The sequence below is a fragment of the Tricharina praecox genome (assembly GCF_024521635.1).
Source record: "Tricharina praecox strain CBS 144465 chromosome Unknown BZA05scaffold_22, whole genome shotgun sequence".
Lineage (NCBI taxonomy): Eukaryota > Fungi > Ascomycota > Pezizomycetes > Pezizales > Pyronemataceae > Tricharina > Tricharina praecox.
Window position 1 is genome coordinate 251,058 of NW_026250424.1, and position 27,353 is coordinate 278,410.

Sequence of the window (27,353 nt, forward strand, 5' to 3'; positions counted from 1 at the left end):
GCCCTGCCCGCCCGCCTGCTGCCTGCCTATGAGGAAGTCCAACCGCTGGCTGGCTGTAGAAGAATCCATCTTCTTTGCATCGAGTTCTCTCTCCGGTACTCTACGTACGGTATGTAGAGTACACACTCAAGATGAACCGAACTGCCGCCAAGGCCATGGTAAGATGCGCAGTGACGTAACGGCGGAAAGAACCCGGCGACGAATCGGGAACAGCAGCACGGACCGCAAAAACGGTTCCAACCTGTATGCAGTAAGCTCTGTTCTCACCTTTCTCCACGAAAATCCGCGGGGCCAAACCGGTGATCTCCGGGTGAGGAAAGAGAGAGAGAGGGAGAGGAAGAGACAGAGTGCGCAGTCAATCGATATGGAACGGTCCCTTGCCCGCTCGGTACATTTGGTGGTGGCGTTCTCTCTACCGGCGGTTTCCCCAGGATCCTCCGTTCCAGCGTGTTGGTGAGAGGTGTGCAGCTGAGGAGTGTGAGGGTTGTCTCCGATCGATAGGTCGAGGGGGTCCGTAAACGAAACAAACCTTCGCACGGCAAGTCCCAGGTGTGGTTTTCGAGGGAGAGCGAACGCACGGTAGGCGCTTTGACGACGACTCAGAGTAGAATCTAACTCCGCACAGGGTAGGGTGGAGAGGGTAGGGTAGAGTCCACTATAGTTGCGCTTGGCAGTGTTAAGCCCTGCCGTCCGAGCCGGTTGGCCTCATGCCGAACGCCTTTGTATTAATCCGGTTACTCGTCCATTAATTGGAACCCCCTTTCGTCATTTCTTCGGGCAGGCTTGCTGGACGGAGGTTGGCGTGCATCCACCCCTTCCACATTCCCCTCCCCCTCCCCATCCATCGTCATCCTAACCCTTGTACGTGCATGACGCCCTCCCGCGCGACAGCTTTGTTTCCTCCGTGACACATCCACCCGGCACCACCAAATTTAGGAGAGTTAAATACTTGCCTGCCAGCTAGAGTAGAGCAGAGGCGACGACGCCAAGCTGGGGAAAAACCTGGAGTTCGAGAGAAAATACTCCGTACCAATCGTCATCGGAGGCGTTTATTGGGTTTGTATGGGGAACGGGGTGGTGGTGGTGGTGGTGGTGTGTAGCCGATGATGTCGCTGGGGTGGTGGTTTGAGGGGGGGCGGTTTGATGGAGGGTGGTGGTGACTGATAGCCGTGGATGTGGTGTTGGGTGACATATGGCGGCGGCGGCGGCGGTGTTGGTGGTGGTGGTGGTGTTTGTGGTGGTGATGATGATGATGATGATGATGATGATGATGATGATGATGATGATGATGCTGATGGAGGGGGCGAGAGAATGCAAAAACTTGGTCAAGGACAGGGAAGCGGCAGCTGCTCAAACGCGTGCCAATTGTCTGGAGATGGGTACTCTACCTGATCGGTTTTGGCTGCAAGTACCGTACTCTACACAGTTCGGTATCCACAGGAGCTCTTTCTCCGTGGACGCTGAAGGAACAGGGCCTGCCTGCATAGGGCACTTATGTGTGTGTGAGTGTGTGTGTGTCGACAGCTAGGTAGGTCGGCCATGGGTGGGGTGGGAATGAAGTACGGAGTAGAATAGAGGAGGTAGGGGGTCGCTCCGTGGTCGGCTCCAACCTTCGGGGTCTGTTGGTCGATGTCGGCCTTCGATCGTGGAGGAGGAGATGGAGGATAAGGTGCGCGGCGGCAGTATCGTGTAGAGTGTGGAGAGGGTCGCCCCATGGGGTGTCGTCGGCGCAGACATACATGCGAACGGCGGAAGGGTGTGCGGGAATCGAGCGTTTTTATCTTCGTCTTCCCATCGTGCCAAAACCAACCTCCAAGGGCAATTCATCCATCGCCCATCATCCCTCCAGGCTCTGTTTTTCCTCGCCGTGCTGTCTGTCTCGATCAACCGCAAATCACCAACACGGCGCCTTGTTCCCGTCCATCATCCCCCATCGGTATCGATATATCGATATCCACGGGAGATAATTGTAGGTAGGGGGAACACCGTTGTGTAGCCGAGAATCCCCATCTTCGGAACCTCCGAAGTTTTGCCTTCTCGTTGCCGATACTGCTTTGTATCATGGTACTGAGTGAGTAAGTGTGTCGTTACAGCCCTCTGACGCCGCCCGACTGGTGCTGCGCTGCTTTGCTGCCTTCCTGCCACCGACTTGAAGCGGCGGCAACTCGAGACTACTGCAAGGACGTTTTGAGTGCATTGAGCGGACCACCACTCCACGGCCAATGGTTGTTGGTCGGTAAGTCACCTCCACGGAGCCTTCCTTTTCGTCCCTCTCCCTCTCGTCCGTGGTCTCTGTGTGGACAGGAAGGCCGTGTACCTACTCTGCTGTAATATGACACCGTATGCATGCCCTCTCCGTACCTATGCAACTGTGCCTATTATTTCTTCGCATCGAGCGCATCGTCATGTTGTAGGTAGTGGGTAGGCCTTCTTCCTACTTCTGCCGATTCCATTACTCCATTGCTCCATTACCGTACTCCAATACTTCATTACTCCATCACTCCATCATTCCGTCATGTAGTATGTACCTATTGCTCGATTCCATTCGATCCCACTGCCGTGGCTGCCCTCCGCCTACACACGCCCCTCCTCCCCGGGATGATTATTGTCTTGCTAGCTGTGCCCTTCCGTTGCCTTGGTCCTGCGGTCCTGCCTGCTTCTGGCGGCCCGGCGGGAATAACTGGAGACATCTGCTAGGGGAGGAGGGAGGGAGGGAGGGAGGGAGGGAGGGAGGGAGGGAGGGACGCACATGCACACGCCTACGCGGGCAGCGTACATGTGGGCACGCAGACGCCCACACACCTCGATGGCCCCGGCACTACGTACTCAACTCAACTCTACTCTACGCTTTCTTGCTCTTGCTCTTGCTTTGCTTTGCTCTGCTCAGCTTTGCTTTGCTCAACCACCCTGTCATTCCTGCTAGGAGAGGGTTGGCCTGGTTATCATCGAGCCTTTCGGATATCTTGGTCTGACGGCGGGTTACCGCCTTTTGTTCGGACGGAAGCGGTTAGAGACCGTCTGCGGTTCCTTGTTCGGCCGCCCAGGTTGCGCCCCACCACCACCACCACCACTGTCGTCCAGGATGGCCACTACCACCACCACCCACCACTACCAATACCACCACCACCACCACCACCACCACCACCACCACCACTAACTGCCTCCTCCTCTACCATCACTGCCCATCCATCCATCCATCCACCCATCCTGCCATCCATCCATCCCTCCCCATCCCTCCCTTTCATTGCTCTTTTCCTACCACCCACCCCCATCACCATCCTGGGATGTTGCATGGCTCGAAAGAGACAGCCAGAACTGTGAGCCAGAGAAAATGGCCGGAGGAATGTGTGGTGGCCGGTTCACTTGCACGGCAAGAGAACTGAACTGGATGGAAATCATGGATGACATGGGTCGGCGGCCACAGCGAGAGACAGCAACCAGCTAAAGTCTTCTTGCCGGATCCCGCGCCCTGTCTGTCGTACCTCCCCTCCCCCCAAGTTGATCTTCCCTTTAAGCTCATAACGCCCACACCACACGCACACGCACACACCCCCCCCTCCACCCCACACATAACATATCTATCTCATATCTGGTTCTCTGTCTGCTGTTCGCTGTTCTTCGATTTCTTTGGCTTCGAAAGCAAAGAACCCCCCCCCCCCCCATATACATACAACCAACTATCAACCTCCTACCCACCCTCCCTTAACCTCCCGACATCCCACCCCCCCGGTCCCTCAAACAGTCCGCAATCCCAAATACATCTACCAAGACATCCCTCGCTCAACTTCCTAACCACCTCAACTACCTCCAACAACACCACCACCACCCCAGTACATATATACAGCGAAAGAAACACTCCTCGCCCTCTCCTCCGTTGTTCCAACTCTCTTTTCACGATAACTCCACCTCCTCCCCCTTGTGCCGATCGTACCAGAATTCCAGGTCCCCCATTCCCCTGCCACGAGCACTCAGAGATATCCCGTATCCCGCCCTTACCCGCCTGCCACTCCGCCGGTCCGCCTACCTCGGTGTTGATTCATCGTCGTCATTGGTTGTCTGTAACCCCTTCCCATACCTCCGGCGCATTGCTTTCAACGAAGAAATATATTCCTCCCCCCGTCAAGCACGGTCCACTTCGGTATTCCAAGTCCCCGTCAGATATACGGTACGGCAGCCCACTCCTACAATTTAGGCGGTTAAGCGCTAGATACCTACAACACCCATCCACCCCCGGTTCGACTCGACCGCCGCCGCCAACTCTGTCTGTCGTCTGTATGCCGATATCCGTGCTAACTCGGTTGTTCGTCTATAGACTGCCCTTCGAACTTCACCGTAGTCCATTTCGTCGATCCCCGCAATTTTTCACCTCTCTTTCTCCAGCTTCGAAAATATTCAAAAGCCCTTGACAGGTTCCGCCGGTCGATCTCTTGCTAGGTGAATGCTTGAAGGTAGTTGGATCGTCACAGTGTCAAGCTTCCACCCTCGACTACAACAACAACACTCAACCGATCCGGTTTAAATTCACTCCAACAATACCAGAAGGAAAAGAAGAGGGAAAGAAAGAAAATACATATACCACCCACAAAGTTGCAAAACAGAACCCGAAAAATCAAATGCACTACATGTCCCCAGAACACGTCCCCCAGTTCACCAATCCTTGGGTCTCGCAGGATCATCTGAACGACGCAGCCAACCTCCACGCTCTCTCGAAAACGCCAACAATCAGAACAACCGGAGTGTCGAGTCCATTCTTGACCTCACGGACAGACATGCGGCATCTCACATCGCAGCCGACAAGTCACTATTCGAATCCAACGGGGTTGATGCCGGGTGTTAGCAGTGTAGGACTCCCAGCCTTTACGAGTGCGGAAATGGCCATGAGCATGGCTGGATCGACGGCACCCTCACCGACCACTTCTGCGGGGACCTTCATGCCTTCCTTCTCGGCGTCGTTTGACCTTTCCTCCCGAAGCCAGGCCTCTGATCGCCGTCTGTCCCAGCCTGCCATGCATTCGAGTTCACTCTTCCTGAGTGCTGACTCCATGCCAAAGCCACGGCAAGCTTCTCTCACAGATATTTCGTACCGACCCAGGCACACCGGAGACCTCGATTTCACCAGTAATTCCATGGACACCCGGGGGATTCTCATGAGCCAGCCATCCAGGCCTCGTCACGACTCGATCTACCAGTCCTCTCACTCGGCCAATTCGTCGGTCTCGTCGACGCACTCGTTCCCGTATTACGGCGGCTCGGTCGATTCTTCGGCCACCGACTATTCCGACGGCTCCGGTTACCCCCAGGAACGAGCCGGCACCATGCGATCGTCGCGTCCCAACAGCTATCTCAACACCGGCGCGACCGTGCCGAATCAGATGATGACCACGTTCAGTTCCAAGATCACGTCGAGCACGCAGAAGAAGCACAAATGCAAAGTTTGCGATAAGCGTTTCACGAGGCCGAGTTCGTTACAGACCCACACCTACAGTCACACGGGCGAGAAACGTAAGTTTGTCCCTACATAAAACCTGTTTTTAAAAAATATTTTTATTCCGGTTCCATTTTTCCAAGACCATTCCGGCTGACACACTCTCTCCATAGCGTTTGCATGTGAACAAGATGGATGTGGCCGGCGATTCTCCGTGGTATCGAACCTGCGAAGACACAAGAAGGTCCACCAAGGAAAACGGAATGGAGACTAGAAGATTTTCGCTAAAACAAATCCGCCCGTCCATGCTCGAGTTTACCACGACCCTCCGTCCGCCATGACGATTCTTTTTTTTCTCCCCCTCCCACTCCTATCTCACTCGAACTGTGGTGGTGTACAATTTCTCTCTAGAACCGGAGGTTCCTGACGCCTTACGACGCAAGAGACTTACGGAATTCCAATTTCATGACCGCTTTTTATAGACTGGGTAAATAGGGTGATATCGGGCTTGCTTTCGGGGACCGGTCTGTACGTTTTGCGCGCCTGTAATTGTTTAATCTTCTTTTCTTTGCCCTGTTTTTTCTTCCTCATTTTTTTTCCATTTCATTTCGAGTTGGTGCTCGATACCCACACTGGTATGCTTATGTGTCTTTCTCTTGATCTCTCTCTTGCGATCTATTCCCCTTTACTCCTGCACATACTTTTCTGTTTCTTTCCTTCTACTTTTTCCATATCTCTGTATCATGGGGCTATTGTACAACTCTACTTGTATGTTTTTGTAGGTGTTTGATGCCGTTTTGTTTTTTGTTTTCGGGGTATCTTCTATGGCGTGTGTTCGTTTTTCCTGCTTTTTCTTGTCGGGTGTTTTTTTTTTGTTTTCCCTTGCTCTCCCTTACTCTATCCGCTTGCTTCCGCCGGAGTTTTTTTTTCGTTTCTTTCTTTCCACGATTACATACCGTATCTATAGGTTTTATTGGAAAAAAAAACACTGGAACGTGTATTATCTACAATTCACAATACTGGCTTTTTTGCACTTGGCTGAGTGTGAGTGTGATTGTGATTGTGATTGTGATGTGATGTTGTGATGGGAACGGTAGTTATATGCAACTCGGCGCATATGTGGTGGTGATGGTGGTGGTGGTGTGAACGGTATATGGTATGCACTCGAATGTAAAATGTAAATGTAAATGTAATGTGGTGTGCACTTTGAAGGTGTGAAGGCGTGAAGGTGTGCACTGTGAAGGCGTGATGAGGGAGTGATGGCAGATGCCGAGCACTTCCACATTCCACATGTACGGTACATTGCATGCGCATATTTACCTGTTATTCTCTGCACACACCATAGAGTACATCTGCACCTCGCACTTTTTTTCTATTCTTTGCTTTGCTTTTTTCACTTACTCTGGTGAGTGGAGTGGATGGAGTGGGTGTAGTGAGGGTTTTTCTGTCATCTATGTACCGGTACCTGTGTACTGCCGATGAGTACGGTAGGGGATGGGGGAGGGTATGTAGGAGGGGGGGAGGGTAGGACATCTGGAAATAGAGTACGGTAGGTAGAGTGTGAGTGTTCGGCGTTCGCATTTTGCTTTTTCATTTCACTTTTTTTTGTTCGATTGGCGACTGACGAACAAAGGCCGGACGCTGGACGAACGCCGGACACCGAACGCCGGATGCTAGACGATGGACAGGCTGACCGAGTAACTGCGAGTGAGAACTCGTGGGGTTGCAGCAGGATAGCAGCCGGGTGTGAGGATGTCGGAAGTCAATTCCGGTTGCCGGCCTGTTTACCGACCGGCAGCTGGTGGGCCTACCGGGATGGCGAGATGGCGGCGGGGTTCATGGTACGGTACTCGTTCCGGCCGGGTGCCGGGGTGCGGTGAGGTGCGGGGGATGGATATGCGCGACCATACAACTACGGTGCCCCGCAAATTCACCCCGTCAGTCCCTACGCACGCACGCACGACCTCTCGATCACGCTCACTTACATACTTTACTTTGAAGTCTGCGCTTTAGTTGACAGGTAGGTGCCAGGGGAAAGCTTATTTGGACGTTGTCTTTGTGGACCTACATACCTCCTACATACCTCCTGCTTGCTTGGGTAGATACCAGCATCGTGGTGGCTTGGGTACTATCGGCAGTAGGTAGTACCATCACTATCCGCGGGACTTTCCTACATATCGCTGCCGTGGAGCTGCTGTAGGGGATCCGCGACTTCTCTCCATCACCTACCTACCAAGGTACTCTACGCTGCGCACGCGACGATGACGGACCCGACGGATACACATACGCACACGGACACCCACACGGACTCGCACACGAACTCGCACACGCACACGGACACGGGAAAGGTCCTCGCCATAGCCAGTCATGTAAGCCTGCCTGCGCGCCCGCCGCTTCTCCGTGCTCTGCATCATTCGCTGACCAGCACAGGTGGTTTCCGGGTAGCATCACCATCCCTCCTCCTCCCTCCACACCGCGTTCTAACCCTCGCAGCTTCGTCGGCAACACAACCACCACCTTCGTGCTGAACCTTCTAGGGCTCGAGACGGGCTCGCTGAACACCGTACAGTTCAGCAACCACTCTGGCTACCGGCAGCTGCGCGGCTTCCGCACGTCGGCCGCGCAGATCCTCGAGATCTTTGAAGGGCTGGAGCAGTCCGGCTTGCTGGAGGGGTTCGATATGCTGCTCACTGGGTATGTTCCCGGTGAGGAGGAGCTGCGCGCTGTGGGAAAGATTGCAAGGGAGGTTAAGAAGAGGGGTGGGGGGTTCTGGTGTAAGTACTCTACTCGGAGAGGGGGAGAGGGGAGGGGAGGGGGGATGAGAGACGGCTGGCTGACATGACGCGGATAGTGCTCGATCCCGTAATGGGCGACCAGGGGAAACTATACGTCTCCGAGGGCGTAGTGCCGGTCTACAAGTCGCTCATCCACCACGCGGATCTCATCGTGCCCAACCAATTCGAGACCGAGTATACCCCCCGTCCCCCCTCTTCCTCTCGGCAACCCAACTAACCCAGCCCCGCAGACTCATCTCGGGCGTCAAAGTGACCTCCCTCGCCACGCTCTCCACCGCGCTGGATACACTTCACCGCATGTACTTGATCCCGCACATCGTGATCACGTCGGTGACGTTCGACGGCGCATCAAAGATGGCGTGCGCAGGCAGCAGCATCACCTCTTCTGGCGCCAGCCGCAAATTCGTCGTCGACGTGCCAATCATTGACGGGTTCTTCTCTGGGACCGGCGACCTATTCGCAGCACTGACGCTGGCGCGGCTACGCGAGCACTCTGCCGCCGCCGGGTTGCTAAGCACTGCCGGATGGATCCCGCCCGATGAGACGGCGACGCTCGATCTGCCGCTCGCGAAGGCCGTAGAGGTCGTCCTGGGGAGTATGCATCTCGTCCTCAAGAAGACGAAGAGCACGAGAGATCGCATCCTGCTGAGCCAAGCCGCGGAACAGGGAGAGAAGGAGAGGCATGTACAGGTCACCAGAGCGAGCGAGTTGAGGCTCGTGCAGTCGCAGGAGGAACTGCTGAGGCCTGGCTTGAGGTATGAGGCTACGGTGCTGCCGTAGTAGCCGCGATGCGTAATGGCGTGCAAGATGGAGATACCAGATAGATTAGATACCAGAGTGCTTTGTATATAGATTATTTGACATATGTTTGTAATATTACCTGCCAGTGTGGGTGGTTCTTGGAAACTAATCCGGAGCTCGTAGGTAGCTTCAGAGCTGTTGATGGCACGGTAGTTCATGAGTAGAGTAGGTGGTTCTATTGTTGAGGTTTCCAAGAGTTCAACATACAAAGAGAGCTACACAAAGGACTGAAGTTCAAGACCCTTGACGATATCCACAACACAGCTCGTCACTTAGTACTAACAACGAAAACAAAAATGTAATACGATGGTTTAGGCCCGAAAACATGGTTTCGATATTGAAACCCCCCATATTAGAACAGAAGTGAAAGCAATGCAGGTGGTACTAGGTAGGGAAAGGAGCACAAGCTCAGATCATGGGTATCACTCGACGACCACGAGATTCTTGGCTGCTTGTTATTATTACTGCACATTTTTCGCCCCGCCTCTAATCGTCTGCGACCAGCACGACCACTGGAGCAGCAGCGGGTGTCGCTGGCGGCGGCGCTGGCTGACCACCATCTCCTCCCGCCGCTTTTCCGTGTTTCCTTTTCCGCTTCTTCTTGACCTGTCCATCTGCTGTACTTGCCTCGGCGCTCTCCTTCACATCCGTAGTGGTCTCAATGCTTTCCGTCGGTTTAGCAGCCGGCTTCTCCGCCTTCGCCACAGGCTTCGGCGGCGCCACCTTCTTCTTTACGCTCAACGGATTCGGCCCCTTCGGCCCACGCTTCTTCTTCTTCTTCTTCTCCTTGACCTCACCGTCGGCGCCCTCGCCCTCCACCTCCCCATCCTCCTCCCGTTTCCGCTTCTTCAGGACCTTATCAGCCGCCCTCGCCTCCACAATGCCCTGCAGAAACTTCTCCCTCTCCATCCCGTCGCGCTTGAACTTACTCGCGTCGTTCATGGGCTCAAGGAGCATAACGCTGCGATTGATGACAATGGAGGGGACGCCGGGAACGTCCTTGACGAGCGCGCGCACGTCGCGCGCCTGGAACGCGACAACGTAGCGGTGCTTGTTCACGCCGTTCTTGAGCACGACGCTCGCGAAACACTCTTTCTCCGGCAGTGGCGATTCCAGCTCGTGGTGGTTGCATTTTCGCCGCTCGAAGGATTTGGCGATACCGATGAGGCGGTCCTTGGCAGGGTGCTCGGCCGGAAGCTGGTATAGGTGCCGGATCGTGCATTGCGTTATCACTGTGGTTGTTAGTGCGCGGAGACTCGGGGAGGAGGGGGAGGGGGGCGCCCAACTCGGCTTCACTTTGCCCCGCAGTGTGCGCTCCAAAGCCGCCGCTACCTCCATCGCGCATTTCGTCGCTTCCGTAAGCATCTCTGTGTCCACTGCGGGCCCGCACGACTAAGGGTCAGTGGGCTGTGGAAGAGACACATGGAGAGTGAGAGAGTGCGCACGCAGAACTTGGTAGGGCTCGCGGAAGCCGAATGTCTGATGGTACGCGCCCATCAGTTTTTTGTAGGCCTTCGAACGTTTCCCACGCATGGCTGCGGCAGTACTGTGGTCGTAGTAGTGGTTGTGGTTGTGGTGGTGGCGGGGGGAGTCGTGTGCTCGGTTTTTTGCTTCTCGACGTGGGGTGTAAAGTTCGCTCAGACGTTCACGAAATTTTGAACGGCTCTCGCCGTTGCAGGCTGCAGTTGCAGCGCCAAGCATTCGCGAGTCGCGCAAAAGGCTGTCTGCATCTGGACTGAGTGACGCCAACTATACTACACGCCACCACCAGCACCAGCACCAGCACGACCTGAACGGAACGAAAAATAAATCCACATACCGCACGTCGACCAGAATTCGCATTTGCTCGTCACCTATCGCTGCGCACACACACGAAGCCAATTCAGCCAGCTGCGCGCCCCAGCAAGCCAGCCAGTATGGACGCCCTCGCGGATCTCGAGCTCCTCTCGCTGGTCTCCAAGATCACGACGGAGCTCAGCAATCACTTGGGAATCAACGAGAAGACGATCTCGGAGTACATCATCAGCCTGCACGGGGAGTCCACGACGCTCGACGAGTTCAAGCTGAAGCTTGCCGACGTGGGCGTCGAGTTCCCTAACTCTCTGGCCGAAACTATCGACCGGCTGATCCTGACGATGCACCCGAAACACCGCAACAAGAAATCGAAAGACAACAACGGCGCGGCTGCGGCGACGGAGCCTAAGGACGTGGACAAGAAGGCGCGCGTGTTCACCGGCTTGGCCCTGCCCGATAAGAATCCGTGGGATGGCAATGGCTATCTGGACCAGAAGGAGAACGGAAACGGAAAAAACGGTGCTGCGAAGGATGCGATTGACGACACGCTCGCCGCGTTCGAGAAGCTGGAGCACAAGACCAAGTCTGAGAAGAATAGTAGCGCTCCCGTGGTGGCGGTGGACGATACCTTGGCCCTGTTGGAGAGTATGGAGCCTGGGCGAGCGCCACCACCCCGGAAAGGCGATGACTCGACCCGCAAACGCAGTGTGTCGCCGTATGAGGATTCTCGACGGAGCAAGAGGAGGACTAGGCACCGATCACGATCACGGTCGCGCTCCATCTCCCCCGATGCGAGACGAGAACGGAGGTCTAGAAAGGACAGGGGTCGGGACGACGGCATCGATGAGTTCGGGAGGAGTACCAGGAACGATCGGAACGACCGGAACGGTAATGGGAAGGGAAACGGCGGCGGGCGCAGACTCAACGATGAGTTTCGGAGGCCACCGACCCCCGAGGTCGACGATGCCCCGGTGCTCTACAAGGTCTACAACGGAAAGATCAGTGGGCTGCAGGACTTTGGTGCATTTGTCAATCTCATTGGTGTCAAGCCACAAGGGCCCAAACGAAATGCTGTCGGGTTGGTCCACGTGTCTGCGATCCGGGAGGGACAGAGAGTCAATCATCCGTCGGATTTGCTCGCCATCGACCAGGTCGTGAAGGTGAAGGTCATCAGCATTCAGGGTGATCGGATAGGCTTGTCGATGAAGGACGTCGATCAGAAGACCGGGCTCGACCTCGATCCGGCGAAGCGGATAGCATCGGGGGCGAACATGGAAGGTCTCAGCAAAGGCGGATCGTCGTCACGATACGGCACTCTGGACAGCGCAGTGCCGGTCATCGAGGGCGATATGGACGGCAGAGCTATGCGTACTAAGAAACGCATGACTTCCCCCGAGCGATGGGAGATCAAACAATTGATATCCTCGGGTGTCTTGTCGGCTAAGGACTACCCTGACATCGACGAGGAGTATAACGCAACGCTGCGAGGCGAAGGCGAATTCGAGGAGGAAGAGGACCTCGATATCGAAGTCAAGGGCGAGGAACCGCCTTTCTTGGCTGGTCAGACAAAGCAGAGTCTTGAGCTGTCGCCCATTCGAGTTGTCAAGGCACCCGATGGATCCCTGAACCGTGCTGCTATGGCCGGAACATCACTCGCCAAGGAACGACGAGAGCTGCGGCAGCAGCAGGCGGCCGACGCGGCTGCCGAAGAAGCCCAGAAAGTCGACCTCTCGGCTCAATGGCAAGATCCCATGGTCCCTACTGGGCAGCACAAGTTCGCTTCGGACCTCAAAAATACCAATGCGAACCCGCCGAGTGACCTGCCGGAATGGAAGCGAGTAGCCATGGGCAAAAATGCATCTTTCGGAAGGATCACCAGCATGAGCATCAGCGACCAGAGGAAATCGCTTCCCGTCTACAAACTGAGAAGCTCTTTGATCAAGGCTATCCACGAGAACCAGCTTTTGATCGTGGTCGGTGATACTGGTTCGGGGAAAACCACACAGATGACGCAGTACTTGGCGGAGGAAGGATTCGCCGAGCGCGGCATCATCGGATGTACGCAGCCTCGACGTGTCGCCGCGATGTCCGTCGCCAAGCGTGTATCTGAGGAAGTTGGCTGCAGGGTCGGACAGGAGGTCGGATACACCATCCGTTTCGAAGACTGCACCAGTCCCGAGACCAAGATCAAGTACATGACGGACGGTATGCTACAGCGTGAAGTCCTGCTCGATCCGGACTTGAAGCGATACTCGGTCATCATTCTCGACGAGGCGCACGAACGTACCATCGCTACCGATGTCTTGTTCGGACTGTTGAAGAAAACACTCAAGAAGAGACCGGATCTCAAGCTCATCGTCACGTCTGCCACTCTGGATGCGGAGAAGTTCTCCAACTACTTCAACCAGTGCCCCATCTTTACCATTCCCGGACGAACGTACCCCGTCGAGATCCTGTACACGAAGGAGCCCGAGAGCGACTACCTCGATGCTGCGTTGATCACGGTCATGCAGATCCACCTTAGCGAGCCGGCCGGAGACATCCTTTTGTTCTTGACAGGGCAGGAAGAAATCGACACGAGTTGCGAGATCCTCTACGAACGAATGAAAGCGCTCGGCCCCAGTGTTCCGGAACTGATCATCCTCCCGGTGTACTCGGCACTGCCCAGCGAAATGCAGAGTCGAATCTTCGAGCCCGCACCTCCGGGTAGTCGCAAGGTTGTCATCGCCACCAACATCGCGGAGACGTCCATCACTATTGACCAGATCTACTACGTGATCGATCCGGGCTTCGTCAAGCAGAACGCCTTTGACCCCAAGCTGGGCATGGACTCTCTAGTCGTCACCCCCATCTCGCAGGCGCAAGCCAAACAGCGAGCGGGTCGTGCAGGTCGTACCGGCCCTGGAAAGTGCTACCGTCTGTACACCGAAGCCGCCTTCCAGAGCGAGATGTTGCCCACCTCCGTCCCCGAGATCCAGCGGCAAAACCTCTCGCATACCATCCTGATGCTCAAAGCCATGGGAATAAACGACCTCCTGCATTTCGACTTTATGGACCCGCCTCCTACCAACACCATGTTGACGGCGCTCGAAGAGCTGTATGCCCTTTCCGCCCTTGACGACGAAGGGCTACTTACCCGCCTGGGCCGCAAGATGGCCGACTTCCCCATGGAACCCGCACTAGCCAAGGTCCTGATCGCCAGCGTAGACATGGGATGCAGCGACGAGATCCTCAGCATCGTGGCGATGCTGTCCGTGCAGACAGTCTTCTACCGGCCCAAAGAGAAGCAGCAGCAAGCAGACCAGAAGAAGGCGAAATTCCACGACCCGCACGGCGACCACCTAACGCTGCTCAACGTGTACAACAGCTGGAAGCAGTCTGCGTACTCCAATCCCTGGTGCTTCGACAACTTCATCCAGGCGCGCTCCATGAAGCGCGCCAAGGACGTGCGCCAGCAGCTCGAAATGATCATGTCTCGCTACAAACACAAGATCGTTTCCTGCGGCAGGAACACAATGAAGGTCCGCCAGGCCCTGTGCTCGGGTTTCTTCCGCAACTCCGCGAGGAAGGACCCCTCCGAGGGCTACCGCACCCTCATAGAGGGTACTCCGGTCTATATGCACCCCTCCTCAGCCCTGTTTGGGAAACCCGCCGAACACGTCATCTTTCATACCCTCGTCATGACCACGAAGGAGTATATGCACTGCACTACGAGTATAGAGCCGAAATGGCTAGGTACGCCCCCTCCCCCCCTGCTCCCCCATCCTCTAGTATCCCTAGGCTAATACAGAGTAGTCGAAGTAGCACCCAGCTTCTTTAAGGTCGGCGGCGGCAAGGGCGAGCTGTCCAAACGCAGGAAGAACGAGCGCATCCAGCCGCTGTTCAATCGCTTCGGCGAGGGCGACGATTCTTGGAGGCTCTCGGCGCAGAAGAGGCAGGGCCGTGGTGGTGGAGGCGGTACGTGGGGTTAGTTCTTTTGTTTCTTGGTTGTGGGGGTGGTGGTGGGGGGTGGGCGGTGGGAGGGGGGAGGGGGGAGGAGGGGGAGTGGGATGGGGGATGGGGGGAGTGGAATGGGGGGTTTTTATATATGATAATGCGGATGATTGCGAGGGAGAGAATGGGAACGATGAGATGAGATGCAAGATGCGAGTTCGTGGTTACGGTTACAGTACCTATGTCACAGTCACAGTGTGTCACTCACTCACTCACCGGGATGCCATAAATGCGGGGATACTAAGAGCGGGTCGAAGAGCGGGGAGCGGGGAGCGGGGGATCTGGTGCACCCCGCTTCACCCTGGCTCAGCCCCGCAGCGTGTAAACACCAGGTACCGTGCACGAAGCACAATATCAATGGCCAACCCACCAAAAATCGTTCACCCGTCAGACAATACCATAAAGCCCTTGACAATGTACCGGCGTCGGCGTCGACAATATCCCATCCACTCACAGCAGATCCACTCAGCCAACTAGGCCAACGATACGAGTGAGCGGACCAAGGTAGGTAGGTTGGTAGGGAACCATCTGAGATATTCTGAGATATACAGAAACAACACTTTTCACTTCACTTCACTTCCTTCACTTCCTTCACTTCACCAGCCGCCCATGCCATACCATACCATACCATACCATATGGCTTACACTCCCTCCCCATTTACACCCAGTTACACCCAGTTACACCCTTCAGGCTTCCGCATCTCATAGTGATGTAGAGTAGGTATTATTCTCTTGTAAAAATTCCACCAAGTAATCAAGTAACCAAGTAACCGTGCAGCCCTACCAGTTAAACCAGAGTAACCCGCCAAACCCGCCAAACCCGCCAAATCCGCCAAACCCGCCAAACCAGACCCGACAAAAACAAGACGACATGACACAACACTCCATTTCCCTACCAAACCACATTGCAGAAAATAGATAGAAACCGCACTCCGCTGCACAAATGTACACCACCAACCATCCATCCCTCCATCTTACCCACAAAACGAAACGAACGAGCGAGGCAAACCGACCGACCGACCAAAGCAAGCAAGCATACTTACGCCCCCCTTAACGCATAAAACGCACAAACGCAGCCAACGAACGCCATCCCAGTAAGTAGACACAAGCAGTAACAAGTAAAAAAGTTAAAAAGGAAAAAAGGAAAAAACCCTCGACGGAAATAGCCCGGAAGATGAAGAATACAAAAGACCGTCCGAAAAGCAACAGCTATGGAAACATATCTGTCGATTTCGGCTCAATATACGATGGCCTGACCACCCAAAAGTTTTGCTTCCCCTGCTGACTAACGCCTCGCGGTGCCCGCCTCCACATCCGGTGGAGCCGTGGTCCTGTCCACGTTTCTTCCGCGGTTGAGGAATGCTGGGCGCTGGAAATGGTTCCACCGACTACTCCCCTGTTGTGGTTGGGGAGGAGGCGGGTTCTGCGGCCGTGGTGACGTTCTCGAAGATCTTACCCCATTCCGTCCATCGTTGCGGCCAGCCGTAGACGACGACGCGAGCCGATTCGAAGAGAAGAAGAGTCGGCGGTGAAATGGGGCGCCCGTAAACATGCCAGTCGGCGGAGCTGCGGCTTGTCGCTGTCGGCGATTACGTTCCGACCGCGAGGGACCACCGTGTGCGTCCGACGACTGGGCCTCTCCCTCGGGCCGTGGTTTTGGCACGTAGTAGTCCTTCTTGCAGAGCGGGCAACAGGCGCGACGGTTGGTGAGCCACGGGTCCAGGCACGCCGAATGGAACGCGTGTCCGCAGGTGAGGCCGCGGATGTCGTCGTTGTCCTCGATCGTGTCTAGACAGATCGCGCAGGCGTCACCGGCGGACTTGAGTAGCTCGGCGGGAACGGGGTGTTCGTGATCGTCGTCGTCGTCTTCCTCGTTGTCCTTGTCCTTGCCCTGTTCTATCTCCGAGATGTCCGACATCCTCTTGTCCTTCACGGACACCTTCTCGTCCTCAATTATGCCCAACAACTGAGCCTCGGCCACAGATGTCGAAGCCCCCGTTTCCTTGTCCACCACATGCGCGGCAGCAGGAGGAGCAGGCATCGCGAGGGTGCCGACCTTGGGCGTCGAACCGTCGCGGTCGTCACTGTTCCCACAGCCCGGCGACGACTGCTCGCTGACAGCCGACTCGACATGGTGAATACTGCCCGCCCTGCTGTTGGGTGCGGTCGTGATTCCACCCTCTGAAGGTAGTCCCGCGGCTTCCCTCTGAGCCTGCCAAGTCTTGTACTTTATCGTGGGGAAGCGCTCGTTGACCTCGTCCAGGGTCATCAGTTTCTTCTCTCTACGTCGTCGGTGCGGTCGCGGCATGGCCTGCAAGTCGACAACTTCCTCGTCGCCGTTGGCTCGCGCTCGCTGTCTCGCATTGTACCGAAAGCAGTACTTGACACCGACGATAATCCTGCACAAAAAACAAAAATTTGAGTTGGTTTCATCCATAATACGGTTGGCAGCAGACGCAGCTCTCCTTGTCCCCTCTTCTTTCTTTTGTGCTTTCTTTCATTTCTTTCTTCCTGTTCCTTTATGCAGGACTCCGAGGGGGGGATGGTGGTTGGGGGGACACACGAACATACCACAAGTTCGTAAAAACAACACCAAAACCCAATGCAACGAAGAACAGTAGAGGACTACTAGTCGGTCCACCGCCTCCACCACCACCGTTGTCATGTGGGGTCTCCACGGGCGGGGCGCCGGTAGGAGTTGATGCCATGTTGAAGGAACTTTCGAACGAGAAACGCGACGAGCAGGCGGGGCGCAGTGGTGGAGAAGGTAGTAGTAGGAGGAAGACGAGGAGGAGGAGGGGGAGGAGGAGAGGAAGTCCGATCCGCTTTTTCTATGCACCCATTCGATATCCGGCCGAGGGAGGACGTAGAGATCGAGTACCTAGCGGCGATGTGCGGCGACGGAGGAGGAGGGGGTGGAGGTGGCGGAGGAGGGTTGGTGGTGGATGGTGGTGCGTGGAGTTGAAGGCGATCGGACAGTTAGTCGGTCGGGGGGGGGGGGGGGGGCGACTTGGTTTTGGTTGGTTTCGTTTAGGTACTGCACTAGCGAGGGGGTGGGCGCGAGGCAGGGTGAGAGCACTCGTTTTTTGGGAGGGTGGCAGGCAGGCGCTGTGCTAGAGTAAGTGCGGGTGTTGTGGTGGTGGGAGGAGGAGGTGGATATGGTGGTGGTGGATATGGTGGTGGTATGTATTGGTATTTGTGGTGGTGGTGGGTGGTGGGTGGCAGTTATTAGTCAATGGTGGGTGAATGGGTGTGGTGTGTGAGTGTGTGCAGTGTGCAGTGTGCAGCTCGAACGAGGGAAGGCACTTGGTGGAGATGGTTATGTAGGTGCAGAGCAGCTTGAGTGAGTGTACCAGGTAACAACTATGAATGGGTTGTGCGGAGATGGTGGAGGTGGTGGTGTTGTTGTGCGGAGAAGAAGGAAGGAAGGAGGGAAGGAAGGAAGTGAGTAAAGCGAAGTGAATGAGCACTCTGAGCACTCAGCACTGAGAAGTGAGCAGCAATCAAAGAAAGCGAGGAGGAGGAGCGCGTGAGTGCGACCAAGCCTATGTAGAGTAACCACCTAGCCGCAGCGAGCAGACAAGCAAGCAAAGAGCTGCAGTCGCTATTGCAGTTGCAGACCACACCCTACCACCACAGACAAGACACTCTCGCTCCCACACCACCCACCCGTCCAAAACACGAGACGAGATGAACGCTGGAAACCCAACCGCACCCCAGACGAGCCGGCAATCGGAGAGAGAGGGAGACTTGGAGATGAGAGACGTAGGGAGCGGGCGGTACGGCCGGGGAGGGGGAGGGGGAGGGAGGGGGAGGGGGAGGGGGAGGGAGGGGGAGGGGGAAGGGGATTTGTTTACATGGAATGTATGGCCAGGAAGACGCAGCTGAAGCAGCAGCGAACGGAGGAGAGCACGTAGGGAAGCCGATTACTGATTGCGAGACCGGCACCAGCCGCAGCAAAACAGCGATGACGCTGCCGATGAAGATGAAGAAGATGATAAGTATTGCGGTTTGCTAGTGGCGGTGCTGCTGGGTTGCGGCACCGTCTGAGGTGATGGCCGTTCGAGGCGTCGAGCACACTACCTGCTAGTACTTACCTTACTCCGTCTACTCTTGGAGCGAGGATATATCGGGATTTGGAATGCGGATCCTCTCCGGGGTTCGTTCCAATTCTGGTGGCTGACCGTTGGAGGAGGAGGAAGATGTGGAGGAGATGTGGACGTCGATCGTTAGAGTGCTCCCTCCAGCAACAATCGCGGGCGTGCATCGGACAATCGACTGCAAGCTGCTGCTAAAGTAAGTGGGTAAGTTGGTACGGCAGGCAGTCTTCTGACGTGATGATACCTCCTTGGCTCCTTGCAACTTACCTACATCGATGCAAGCATCTACCACATGTACATACTTTCCCTACATACCGTACTCCAGCCTCAAGTACGGAAGTGCGGAGTGTGGAGTGCGTGGGGTCGGGATTCGAGAAACAACCAATCGTTCGCGAATCGTTGCCGGCCCTTGAAACCAAAAAGTAATAATGATCGAACGTGCCGAGTTTGTTTCGACCCGCAAGTATAGTACCGATTATGATTTGAACTTTGAAGATTACCGGTAGACTACCTGTTGGAGCTTGGAGGATCGACTTCCACCTCCGATCCTTTTTTGGCTCCGGGCACCAAACGCCAACCACGATCCACGGATTCTCCAGAGGCCAGAGTCCAGGCACACGGCTGGGCCCGCGGGCCAGCGCTAGGTGGGGAGCCGCTAATCAATGACTAGCGGGCCGCCTACCATCGGGCTGTGACCTCACTGCTTCACAGCTCAACGGCGGTCTGGCCTCTGGTATACATCATAGGATTAAACTTCGCACCTCACCCCTTCGCAACAGATCCTGGAGTTGAACCTTCACATCCCTTGGATGGTAGTCTGATAGTTAACTACCCGCGCTCGGGAAGTAGGGCAGAGTCGGTTCCGAGGGCACGGGTGAAGGCTCGTTGCCGATCCTCAGTTAGCAGTTTTATTCCTGATACTCTACTCGAACCGGTGGCCATGGTAGGTGATGCTCGACTCCGGCTTCCACCCTTGAGGGCGTCGAAACTATCGTGAAGCTGTTTAACTTCGGCCTACATAGAGCCTCGCTCGCTCACTTATTCGCGGGGGTCAAACTTTTGGTTTCGTATCGTAGAGTAGTTAGTTGGTGTCCAACAGCAGAGAACTTACAATGGGCTCGATGGGTAGGGCTCAATATAGGTAGGGCCGAGAGTTGAAACGGATCGTCACTATGTACCGGCGTCCATGGGATGGTTTTGGAAAGCGTAGCCTACATACTACCTAGTAGCAATCCGCACGCCTAGATGGAAGTGCACAGCTGATCTCCCTCGAGATCTCGACCGTTGGTCGGTTCTCTGCGATCTACCTATCATAGTATGTACCGACCACAATTGCCCGTAGCCTGGTATAAGCCGATACCGATATATCTTGTCCAGCCATCACCCATGAAGCTCCACTGCACCCTCACAACCACCTACTACTAGGTACTGTGAATACAATTGCAGCCATCCACCTCTCCGCACCGACCGTCATACGTCTCGAATCCAGAATCTCGACGGGTGCGGCTGATATTCAGAACCATGGTTCATACGTATCGATCCGTGGATGGGATGCAACCATCGAGGCAAGCCTCCCCATCCCACACAACGCGAGATAGCCATTTCTCAGCCACGAATGGGCCACGCCGTCACGGAATCACGGATCCGTGATAGGTACTGAAATTGGAAGTTTCCGGCCTCCCGTCGAACTACATACAGAAAGTTGAAACGGCTACGGACGTCGGATGCCCCGCGAACGCCCTATGGGCCATGGGCTATCAGGATTGTCAGGATCATCTAGAGACTGATAGTATAATCTGAAGCCGTGAAAACGGCCTCCTAGAAACAGGAGGAGAAGGAACAGGAACAGGAGCAGGAGGAGAGGGCGATCAATCCTTGCGTTGCTACATGTTACATACATAGGTTTCCGGAATGATTGGCTTACTACTTAGACACGTATCGATATCGGGTTGTAAATACTTATTACAATGTGTTGTTTCGCTGCGTCAATTTGCTGCGTTGCTGTGTTGCGGGGTCGTATTGTTTCTTAATGCCTATCATACGGTACTTGAGGACCGTTGAGGTTTCAACTTTCCGGTGATCTTTGTTTCCCTTTGGAAGTTGAGACTCGCCAGCGGTCACTCCAGAGTGCATGCAGATATTTTTAGCGCTCCCTCTCCCTCTCTCTCTCCCGCTGCTCGCATACATGCGAAAGGTTACATAAATACCTGAGCACCCACTTACTCATATACTCTACCCATAGGCGGGCGGGCGGGCGGCAAAGGGGCCCACCTAGCACCTGGCACCTGGCACCGACCGTCTCCCGGCGGTAAAATGCGCTACTAATAGCTAAATGCAATGTGTTGGCCGCCATTGGCCGTGCATAATACCAGTAGGTAGTACCGCACGGAAATATCGCACGGAAATCATTGCGCTGTTTCATGTTTCAACCTTCAGGCTTCCATCGTTCGGTACGGTATCATACGGTATATAGAGTCGGATGCCAGCTACCTATGAAATAACTGGAGTAGGTACCGTATTATCTCACATGAGAGGTATGGTTATGAAAACTCCTGTTGAAGGCACTAGTGCATGTAAGTGCGAGCTAGGGCGTCTATGGTTAGCGCGCCGAGCAATTATGCAACGTCAGGTGTTCAGCCTTCAGGGGCTGGCAGGTATGTTCATACAGCTGAACACACGACTCTGTAGCTGGAAGTATCGTCAACTACACAGTACTATCCTCCTCACATCTCGGAAGAATAATGCAACTATTCACCATGATGAACGACCAAGTATCGGACTCAGCGCCGCCAGTAGAAACCCTCACATCATTGTTCTCACAGCTTGACAGCTAACCATCTACCGATCCGGTCAGGCCACCTTTCACGCGTTCACCAGCTAAGTTCAAACCTCCACCAGGGCCCCGGAAACAACCCATCGCAGTCGTCCCACGTTGGGTTGCCCTCCAGCCGCCATTCCTTCCAGAGCCAAACGAAGTCGAACAGTCGACTCACTTTGGACCCAATACCTAGCCGCATCACCGGCCGCACCACCAGCAGCAGCACCGGTCACTCCAACAGCAGCACCAGTCGCTCCTCCAGTTGTACTGGCTGCTCCTCCACCTGCACCGGCCGCACGCTGACGCTGAGCCGCACCACCAGCCGCGCGCATCACTGGCCGCATCACCAGTCGCAGCACCGGCCGCACCACCAGCCGTAGCACCGGCTGCACCAAAAACCTCAACTCCAGCTGCCCTTCCAGCAGTAGGAGCCCGGAGCCAGGCTGGTAGGGAAACCTCAGCGCAGCCATGTAACTTCTTTCCCGCAAATTACCGACAGTGAGGGTGACAGTGAGGATGAGGATGATGGTGTTGAGTACGATTTTGGCGAGCAGACGAGTTTTAGTTAGATTTGTACATATTGTAATCGATTCTGGGGGGGGGGGGAAATCAGTCTATAGAATAGATTCTGTGGACAGCCAGAGAATTGTCTCCGAGCACATAGGGCGCGTTTTGATATTGCGCTAGTCCCCTAAGCGCTCTAGTCTGACCTAGTGCGCGCTTTAGACCTATAACAGTGACATTTATACCCAGACCTCTCATGTGAGATAATACGGTAGAGCAGGTGTGCGCCATCGTTTCGGAGAAGCGAAGGTTGTGTTTATTTGTTTTGTTTTGTTTGGAGGCTGGACTCTGGACTCTGGACTCTGGACGCTGGAAGTGTGTTGCAACTCTGAACCCTACCCTCAATGCCCTGGCACCGCGGCTGGAAGTTGCCGCAGCGAATCGAATGGAATCTAGCGATGCCGCTACTATCTACCGCTTCAATTCCTACGCCGCTCGAGTTACCGTATCTGGTATGTGGAATGTTGTTCGGAGGAGGAGGAGGAGCCTGGAGGAGGCGATTGGACTACGCCGTGAGTGACGTAGCATGATCCCCTGCCTGCTCTGTGCCATGTGCCTACTGCCCAGTAACTAACCAGTAACCAGTGCCCGTCGGCGTGAATGCTAGGCTATGCATAGAACTTCCTCCCGTAAGGCGTAACCACGCCTGTAACTAAGCCTGTAACTAAGCCTGTAACTAACTCAACTCAACTCAACTCCTTCACCTTCACCTTCGAGGCTTCGAGTTCGACCGTGTCATCCATATTCCAGACAAGAGAGGCTTCCCCTCCCCGGGTACTCTTCCCCTCCCATCGTCGAATGTCCATGCCACATGCACGTCTGACGGGGCCGGGCGGGGCGGGGGGAATGTAGGTGCCCGGGATTGACCCCAGGAGCGACTCACGAGAGATCATGCCAACCCGCGCAGGCATAAACACCCGCTTTAACATACCGGTATGTAGAGTAGGTGCACTACTTCCCGCAACGGCAGCCACCCCCATTCAATGGTTCACTACGACGCTCGTGACCCAGCACGGTACTTTGGCATCTCGGGAGTTGGTACTCGGTGGTATGGGCTTGGAGGAGTGAGAACATGGCCGGTATACCTACATGCTCTCACTCAGGTTCTCATGTAGGCAGAATGGGATCGGATATATACTTACCCACTCCACTCCACTTCAGGTAGAGTACTATACTCTAGTCCCACCGTTTCCTGTCGAACCCGCCGCCACTCTACATATTCTCTATTCTCTGTCTGACGAACAACCGCAACAACTGCATGTCCAAATTCCCCAAATTCCAGTTAATGCGACCAAGGGTGCGCAAAGCCTGACGGTCGGTGCATGGGCTATGATTGGTCCTAAACCGTCGGTGGGAGTCCATTCGCAGGGGTAGGGACATACATTGGGTACGTTGGGTGTGTGCAAGGTTGGCGGCGCGGTTTCCGCGATTGTAGTTACTCTACCTGTTGCTCGCCGCGGTGACGGCGTCTGTTGGGAAGCCTGTTGGGAAGTCGGTTGGCGACGGTGACGCAACAGTACCGGTTCTTCTGTGTGTGGGGTGGGGGGGGGGGGGGGGGGGGGGGCAGGGTGTGAGAGAGAGATGGGATGTAAAGTCTGTGTGTGCTTGTGTGTGCTCAATCAAGCCTTGGGGATTCTCGATAACTAAGGCTCTGGGTACTGCAATGAACTGCATGCCAAACACAAAAGTGAAGTACCCATCGTGCTGTTGATAGTGCAAATCCCAACGCCGGCATACCGTTAGCTACAGACGCGTCAATCGTCAGTCGTCAGTCGCCAGTCGTCAATCGTCAGTCGCCACTCAATCACCAGTGACCAGTGGGCCCGCCCAACATACATACTAGTATGTAACGTGCGGCCTAGCCGGGGATGTGCACTAGGATGGCATAGTGCGCGCTGAAAACCAAACCACTTCGAAGTTCGCCAAACCGCGGGTCCGCTCGGGCCCGATGCGCCAAGAGGGGGGATCATTCGGCCCTATGTAACTATGTCATAGACATACGATATCTACGATGCCTACATACACGGAGAGATAGGACGATCACGAGGATCGTATGCATGTAGATATGTTGATATGTGTGTAGATATGTGTTTGTCGCCGCTCGATGCGGATACTCCACATACCTACTCCACATTTCTACTCTAGATACCTGCTCTAGTCTCTAGATACATACGGCACAGAGCAGATGACCCACCGCGATCATCCATATCTCCATATCCACCTACCCAGCTACCTGCGCACCTGCCCACCACAGCTGGCCGTTCCATCCGCAATCTCTCTCCGCCACCACCACCGCCCACCAAAATCCTTCGTCGCCAACGACATCAGCCTGAACGTGCGGGACGACCACCCTCCCCCCCTCCCCTCACCATCCACCCCCGCTCCCCAGCCACGCAAAAGAAAAAAGCGAAAAGAAGAAAAAATCGTTCAGCCCCGGGGCTTACGGTGCAGATGTGCAGATGTCAGTCAAGTGAAGTGGCGAGGTAGGTAATCTAATCAGGAACGAAGCCGACCGGCAACCACGCAGCGCAATTGATTTACATACGAAATAACCAGCGGCAGTCCCCGCCGTATCGAGAAAGTCGCCGGATGCTGGATGGCTGCTGGATGGCTGATGGATGAGGCCCCGCGAGGGCCGAGGCGACTCGGCCCGCGCTTCCAAGACAGATGTCGTACGCCGCAGATGACATATGTACCGTAGAGTACATACCCGGGTAGGTGGGTGGGAGTACTGGTGAGATGTGAGTGATAGGTACAGTACTCACTCACGTATGTACGTGGTTCTATAACTGTAGGTACTCCAGCAAGAATCAACTGAACGCTACAGTGCAGTGCAGTGCAGTCTTCCGAACGCGCGTCCGGCGTGGATGAGTCGTGTATCATACGTACAATACATACATCCGACGGTCGAATTGGCTCATCGGAGATTCGGCGCCGTATCCAAGTACCTACAACTTACGTACATACCGCTAGATACTTCGGCTGTGGCTAGAGAAGTTGGATCACTGCTTCTCCACTCACACTCACTCGATCACTGGCGCTCGCTCCCCCGCATGCAATAATAAAATCGATTCTCCCTCTCGCTCTATCTCTCTATGAGAGGTGATTTCTCGTGGGGCTGGTAGGAAAGGACGGGTAGGCGGGGCCGCCAGTAAGGCCGTATGCGACGATAAATTGATGTTCCATCTCTCTCTCTCTATGGGAGGTATTTGTCAACTCACCGAATCCTTCCCGATGCAGCAGCACGGCGGTCGGCGATAGTGGAGTGCCGAGGTCGACAACGATCGCACTCGGCTTCTGGTGCGTCGCAAGCTGTCTCTATGCGTATAATGTCTGCGTGGATGTGGCCTGTAATTGTCATACACTGACGAAACAAACGTGGACCTGGGAATACCTTGTCCAGACTCTATGAAATGGAATGGAGATAGTATGGAGGTATGGTATGGAGGTATAATAGTGGTTGCTTGGTTTGGGTGGAGTGGAGTGCATGGATCTGCCCCGTAGACTCGGTACCAAGGTACTTGCAGAGAGGCCTGATGGGAATTGGGGACACCACTTTCTTCGTAATTGTCACTCGGTGTTGGTTCTTCCGACGTTGACAGGATACGGTACATGCCTTTTGATGCTCCTGACTGTCACTCGTGTAGCTGGAGCGAAATTATCGAATAGGTATACCGGTATCTGTTCTGCTGGCAGTACTGGGCTTGGAAATTTGGCGTTATCCAGCTGGGGGAGTTCATCGAAATCACAGTCCAGTGTCTGAATGGCGGTGCAACGAATCTCGAAAGTGAGCACCGCTTCCGAGAAAATAACTAACGGCTGCTCCCGTTGAAGCTTGGAACTTGGTTTGGGTCGCAGACACCAAAGCTTGGCAGCCACTAAGAAACCCTACTCCGTACCTGTTAGTACGGTAACTAGAGCAACTACGAGCACGCGTTCCTCCGCCCGTTCCACCAAATTAACGCGTCCCCCTCCCCCACTTCACCGATACCTCAACACCATGACCAACTTCGAGAACCCCGTCTGTTTTTTCGACGTCGCTCTGGGCGGTACTATACCCCTCCTCCTCTGCCTGCCCCTCCTCCCACCTCCGATCCTCACTAACTCTCTATCTCTCCAGGCGAACTACTCGGCCGCATCAAAATGGAGCTCTACCCAAAGATCGTCCCCAAGACCGCCGAAAACTTCCGACAACTCTGTACCGGCGAGACCAAGGGCCGCGGCGGGAGGCCCCAGGGCTACAAGGGGTGTAAATTCCATCGTGTGGTGAGTTTCTCTTTGAGCAGGTGGCTGTAGTGGTGATGGTGGTGGTGATGGTGGACGGAGTGGAGTGGAAGACTGATGTCGTGTAGATGAAGGACTTCATGTGAGATCCCCCGACGAAAGGGAAGGGGATCGAATGACGAATGGCACCGGTGCTAATCCCGCGCAGGATCCAGGGCGGCGATTTCCTGAACGGCGATGGAACTGGTAGCACTACCATCTACGGCTCGGACAAGTTTGCGGACGAGAACTTTATAATCAAGCACGACCAACCGGGGATCCTTTCCATGGCGAAGTACTCCGCCCCCTCCCCCCACCTCTACGTACGTGTGCGCAGGGACTGATCTGATCGATATAGCTCCGGCCCAAATACCAATGGCTGCCAGTTCTTCATCACGAGCAAGCCGCATCCGTTCCTGGATGGTCAGTACGTCGCATTCGGAAGGGTCATTGACGGCATGGATGTGGTCAGGAAGATTGAGAATGTTCGCTGTATTCTGGATAGGCCCACGACGGATGTGGTGATTACGCAGTGCGGAGAGATGTGAGGCGGCGGGGGGCGGGAGATTAGTACATATATCTGGATCGCGGCGATGTGGGGAATAATAGGATAGAGTGGAGTGGGCTCGCCTGCTTCTTAATTTCGACAGGTTAGTTGTTTCTCCTGATGGTTATCTTGGCGTGCTATCAGGTTGATGGTTTAGCTCCTCGATGCATCAGCTCAAACCGCGATTCGTAAAAGTACTTACCTCATAGCAATTGTAATCAATCCTTCGTCTTCAATGGCCACTTATTCACTT

At 55.0% G+C, this 27,353-nt stretch overlaps 6 protein-coding genes across 6 annotated transcripts; 4 read left to right on the forward strand and 2 right to left on the reverse strand.

Moving 5' to 3' along the window:
* Window positions 1–3,077: 3,077 nt before the first annotated feature.
* Window positions 3,078–4,510, forward strand: BZA05DRAFT_129320 (uncharacterized protein). Its single transcript, XM_051478772.1, has one exon. It carries the CDS (start codon window positions 3,402–3,404, stop codon window positions 4,404–4,406), a length of 1,005 nt encoding a protein of 334 aa, XP_051337085.1. The 5' UTR covers window positions 3,078–3,401; the 3' UTR covers window positions 4,407–4,510.
* On the forward strand, window positions 4,464–5,957 carry BZA05DRAFT_129357 (uncharacterized protein). The gene is made up of 2 exons (XM_051478773.1): window positions 4,464–5,502; window positions 5,599–5,957. The coding sequence occupies exons 1-2, from the start codon at window positions 4,614–4,616 to the stop codon at window positions 5,697–5,699; spliced, it is 990 nt and encodes a 329-aa protein (XP_051337086.1). The 5' UTR covers window positions 4,464–4,613; the 3' UTR covers window positions 5,700–5,957.
* A 1,322-nt stretch (window positions 5,958–7,279) lies between these two features.
* On the forward strand, window positions 7,280–9,095 carry BZA05DRAFT_405746 (Ribokinase-like protein). Its single transcript, XM_051484426.1, has 5 exons — window positions 7,280–7,794; window positions 7,856–7,866; window positions 7,919–8,199; window positions 8,277–8,394; window positions 8,451–9,095. The coding sequence occupies exons 1-5, from the start codon at window positions 7,687–7,689 to the stop codon at window positions 8,998–9,000; spliced, it is 1,068 nt and encodes a 355-aa protein (XP_051337087.1). The 5' UTR covers window positions 7,280–7,686; the 3' UTR covers window positions 9,001–9,095.
* BZA05DRAFT_405752 (Fcf1-domain-containing protein) lies at window positions 9,096–10,645 on the reverse strand. Its single transcript, XM_051484427.1, has 3 exons — window positions 10,467–10,645; window positions 10,308–10,397; window positions 9,096–10,253 (listed from the first exon to the last, which is right to left on the reverse strand). Exons 1-3 carry the CDS (start codon window positions 10,552–10,554, stop codon window positions 9,508–9,510), a joined length of 924 nt encoding a protein of 307 aa, XP_051337088.1. The 5' UTR covers window positions 10,555–10,645; the 3' UTR covers window positions 9,096–9,507.
* Window positions 10,646–15,981: 5,336 nt separating this feature from the next.
* On the reverse strand, window positions 15,982–17,634 carry BZA05DRAFT_129473 (uncharacterized protein). The gene is made up of 2 exons (XM_051478774.1): window positions 17,380–17,634; window positions 15,982–17,207 (listed from the first exon to the last, which is right to left on the reverse strand). Exons 1-2 carry the CDS (start codon window positions 17,514–17,516, stop codon window positions 16,094–16,096), a joined length of 1,251 nt encoding a protein of 416 aa, XP_051337089.1. The 5' UTR covers window positions 17,517–17,634; the 3' UTR covers window positions 15,982–16,093.
* An 8,578-nt stretch (window positions 17,635–26,212) lies between these two features.
* On the forward strand, window positions 26,213–27,351 carry BZA05DRAFT_405775 (cyclophilin-like domain-containing protein). Its single transcript, XM_051484428.1, has 6 exons — window positions 26,213–26,339; window positions 26,411–26,556; window positions 26,643–26,656; window positions 26,723–26,848; window positions 26,912–27,203; window positions 27,258–27,351. The coding sequence occupies exons 1-5, from the start codon at window positions 26,291–26,293 to the stop codon at window positions 27,099–27,101; spliced, it is 525 nt and encodes a 174-aa protein (XP_051337090.1). The 5' UTR covers window positions 26,213–26,290; the 3' UTR covers window positions 27,102–27,203; window positions 27,258–27,351.
* The last annotated feature ends 2 nt before the right edge of the window (window positions 27,352–27,353 follow it).

What these genes read in the sequence shown, in the direction of transcription:
- BZA05DRAFT_129320 (XM_051478772.1), top strand. Translation starts at nt 3,402, where the DNA reads ATGACATGGGTCGGCGGCCACAGCGAGAGACAGCAACCAGCTAAAGTC.
- BZA05DRAFT_129357 (XM_051478773.1), top strand. Translation starts at nt 4,614, where the DNA reads ATGCACTACATGTCCCCAGAACACGTCCCCCAGTTCACCAATCCTTGG. An exon ending in CAGTCACACGGGCGAGAAAC is followed by an intron (nt 5,503 to 5,598) that starts GTAAGTTTGTCC and finishes CTCTCTCCATAG; the next exon opens with CGTTTGCATGTGAACAAGAT.
- BZA05DRAFT_405746 (XM_051484426.1), top strand. Translation starts at nt 7,687, where the DNA reads ATGACGGACCCGACGGATACACATACGCACACGGACACCCACACGGAC. An exon ending in GAGGGGTGGGGGGTTCTGGT is followed by an intron (nt 8,200 to 8,276) that starts GTAAGTACTCTA and finishes TGACGCGGATAG; the next exon opens with TGCTCGATCCCGTAATGGGC. An exon ending in CCCAACCAATTCGAGACCGA is followed by an intron (nt 8,395 to 8,450) that starts GTATACCCCCCG and finishes CCAGCCCCGCAG; the next exon opens with ACTCATCTCGGGCGTCAAAG.
- BZA05DRAFT_405752 (XM_051484427.1), bottom strand. Translation starts at nt 10,554, where the DNA reads ATGCGTGGGAAACGTTCGAAGGCCTACAAAAAACTGATGGGCGCGTAC. An exon ending in CGAGCCCTACCAAGTTCTGC is followed by an intron (nt 10,398 to 10,466) that starts GTGCGCACTCTC and finishes GCGGGCCCGCAG; the next exon opens with TGGACACAGAGATGCTTACG. An exon ending in GCGGGGCAAAGTGAAGCCGA is followed by an intron (nt 10,254 to 10,307) that starts GTTGGGCGCCCC and finishes TAACAACCACAG; the next exon opens with TGATAACGCAATGCACGATC.
- BZA05DRAFT_129473 (XM_051478774.1), bottom strand. Translation starts at nt 17,516, where the DNA reads ATGGCATCAACTCCTACCGGCGCCCCGCCCGTGGAGACCCCACATGAC. An exon ending in GTTGTTTTTACGAACTTGTG is followed by an intron (nt 17,208 to 17,379) that starts GTATGTTCGTGT and finishes TTTTTTGTGCAG; the next exon opens with GATTATCGTCGGTGTCAAGT.
- BZA05DRAFT_405775 (XM_051484428.1), top strand. Translation starts at nt 26,291, where the DNA reads ATGACCAACTTCGAGAACCCCGTCTGTTTTTTCGACGTCGCTCTGGGC. An exon ending in TTTCGACGTCGCTCTGGGCG is followed by an intron (nt 26,340 to 26,410) that starts GTACTATACCCC and finishes CTATCTCTCCAG; the next exon opens with GCGAACTACTCGGCCGCATC. An exon ending in GGGATCCTTTCCATGGCGAA is followed by an intron (nt 26,849 to 26,911) that starts GTACTCCGCCCC and finishes TGATCGATATAG; the next exon opens with CTCCGGCCCAAATACCAATG.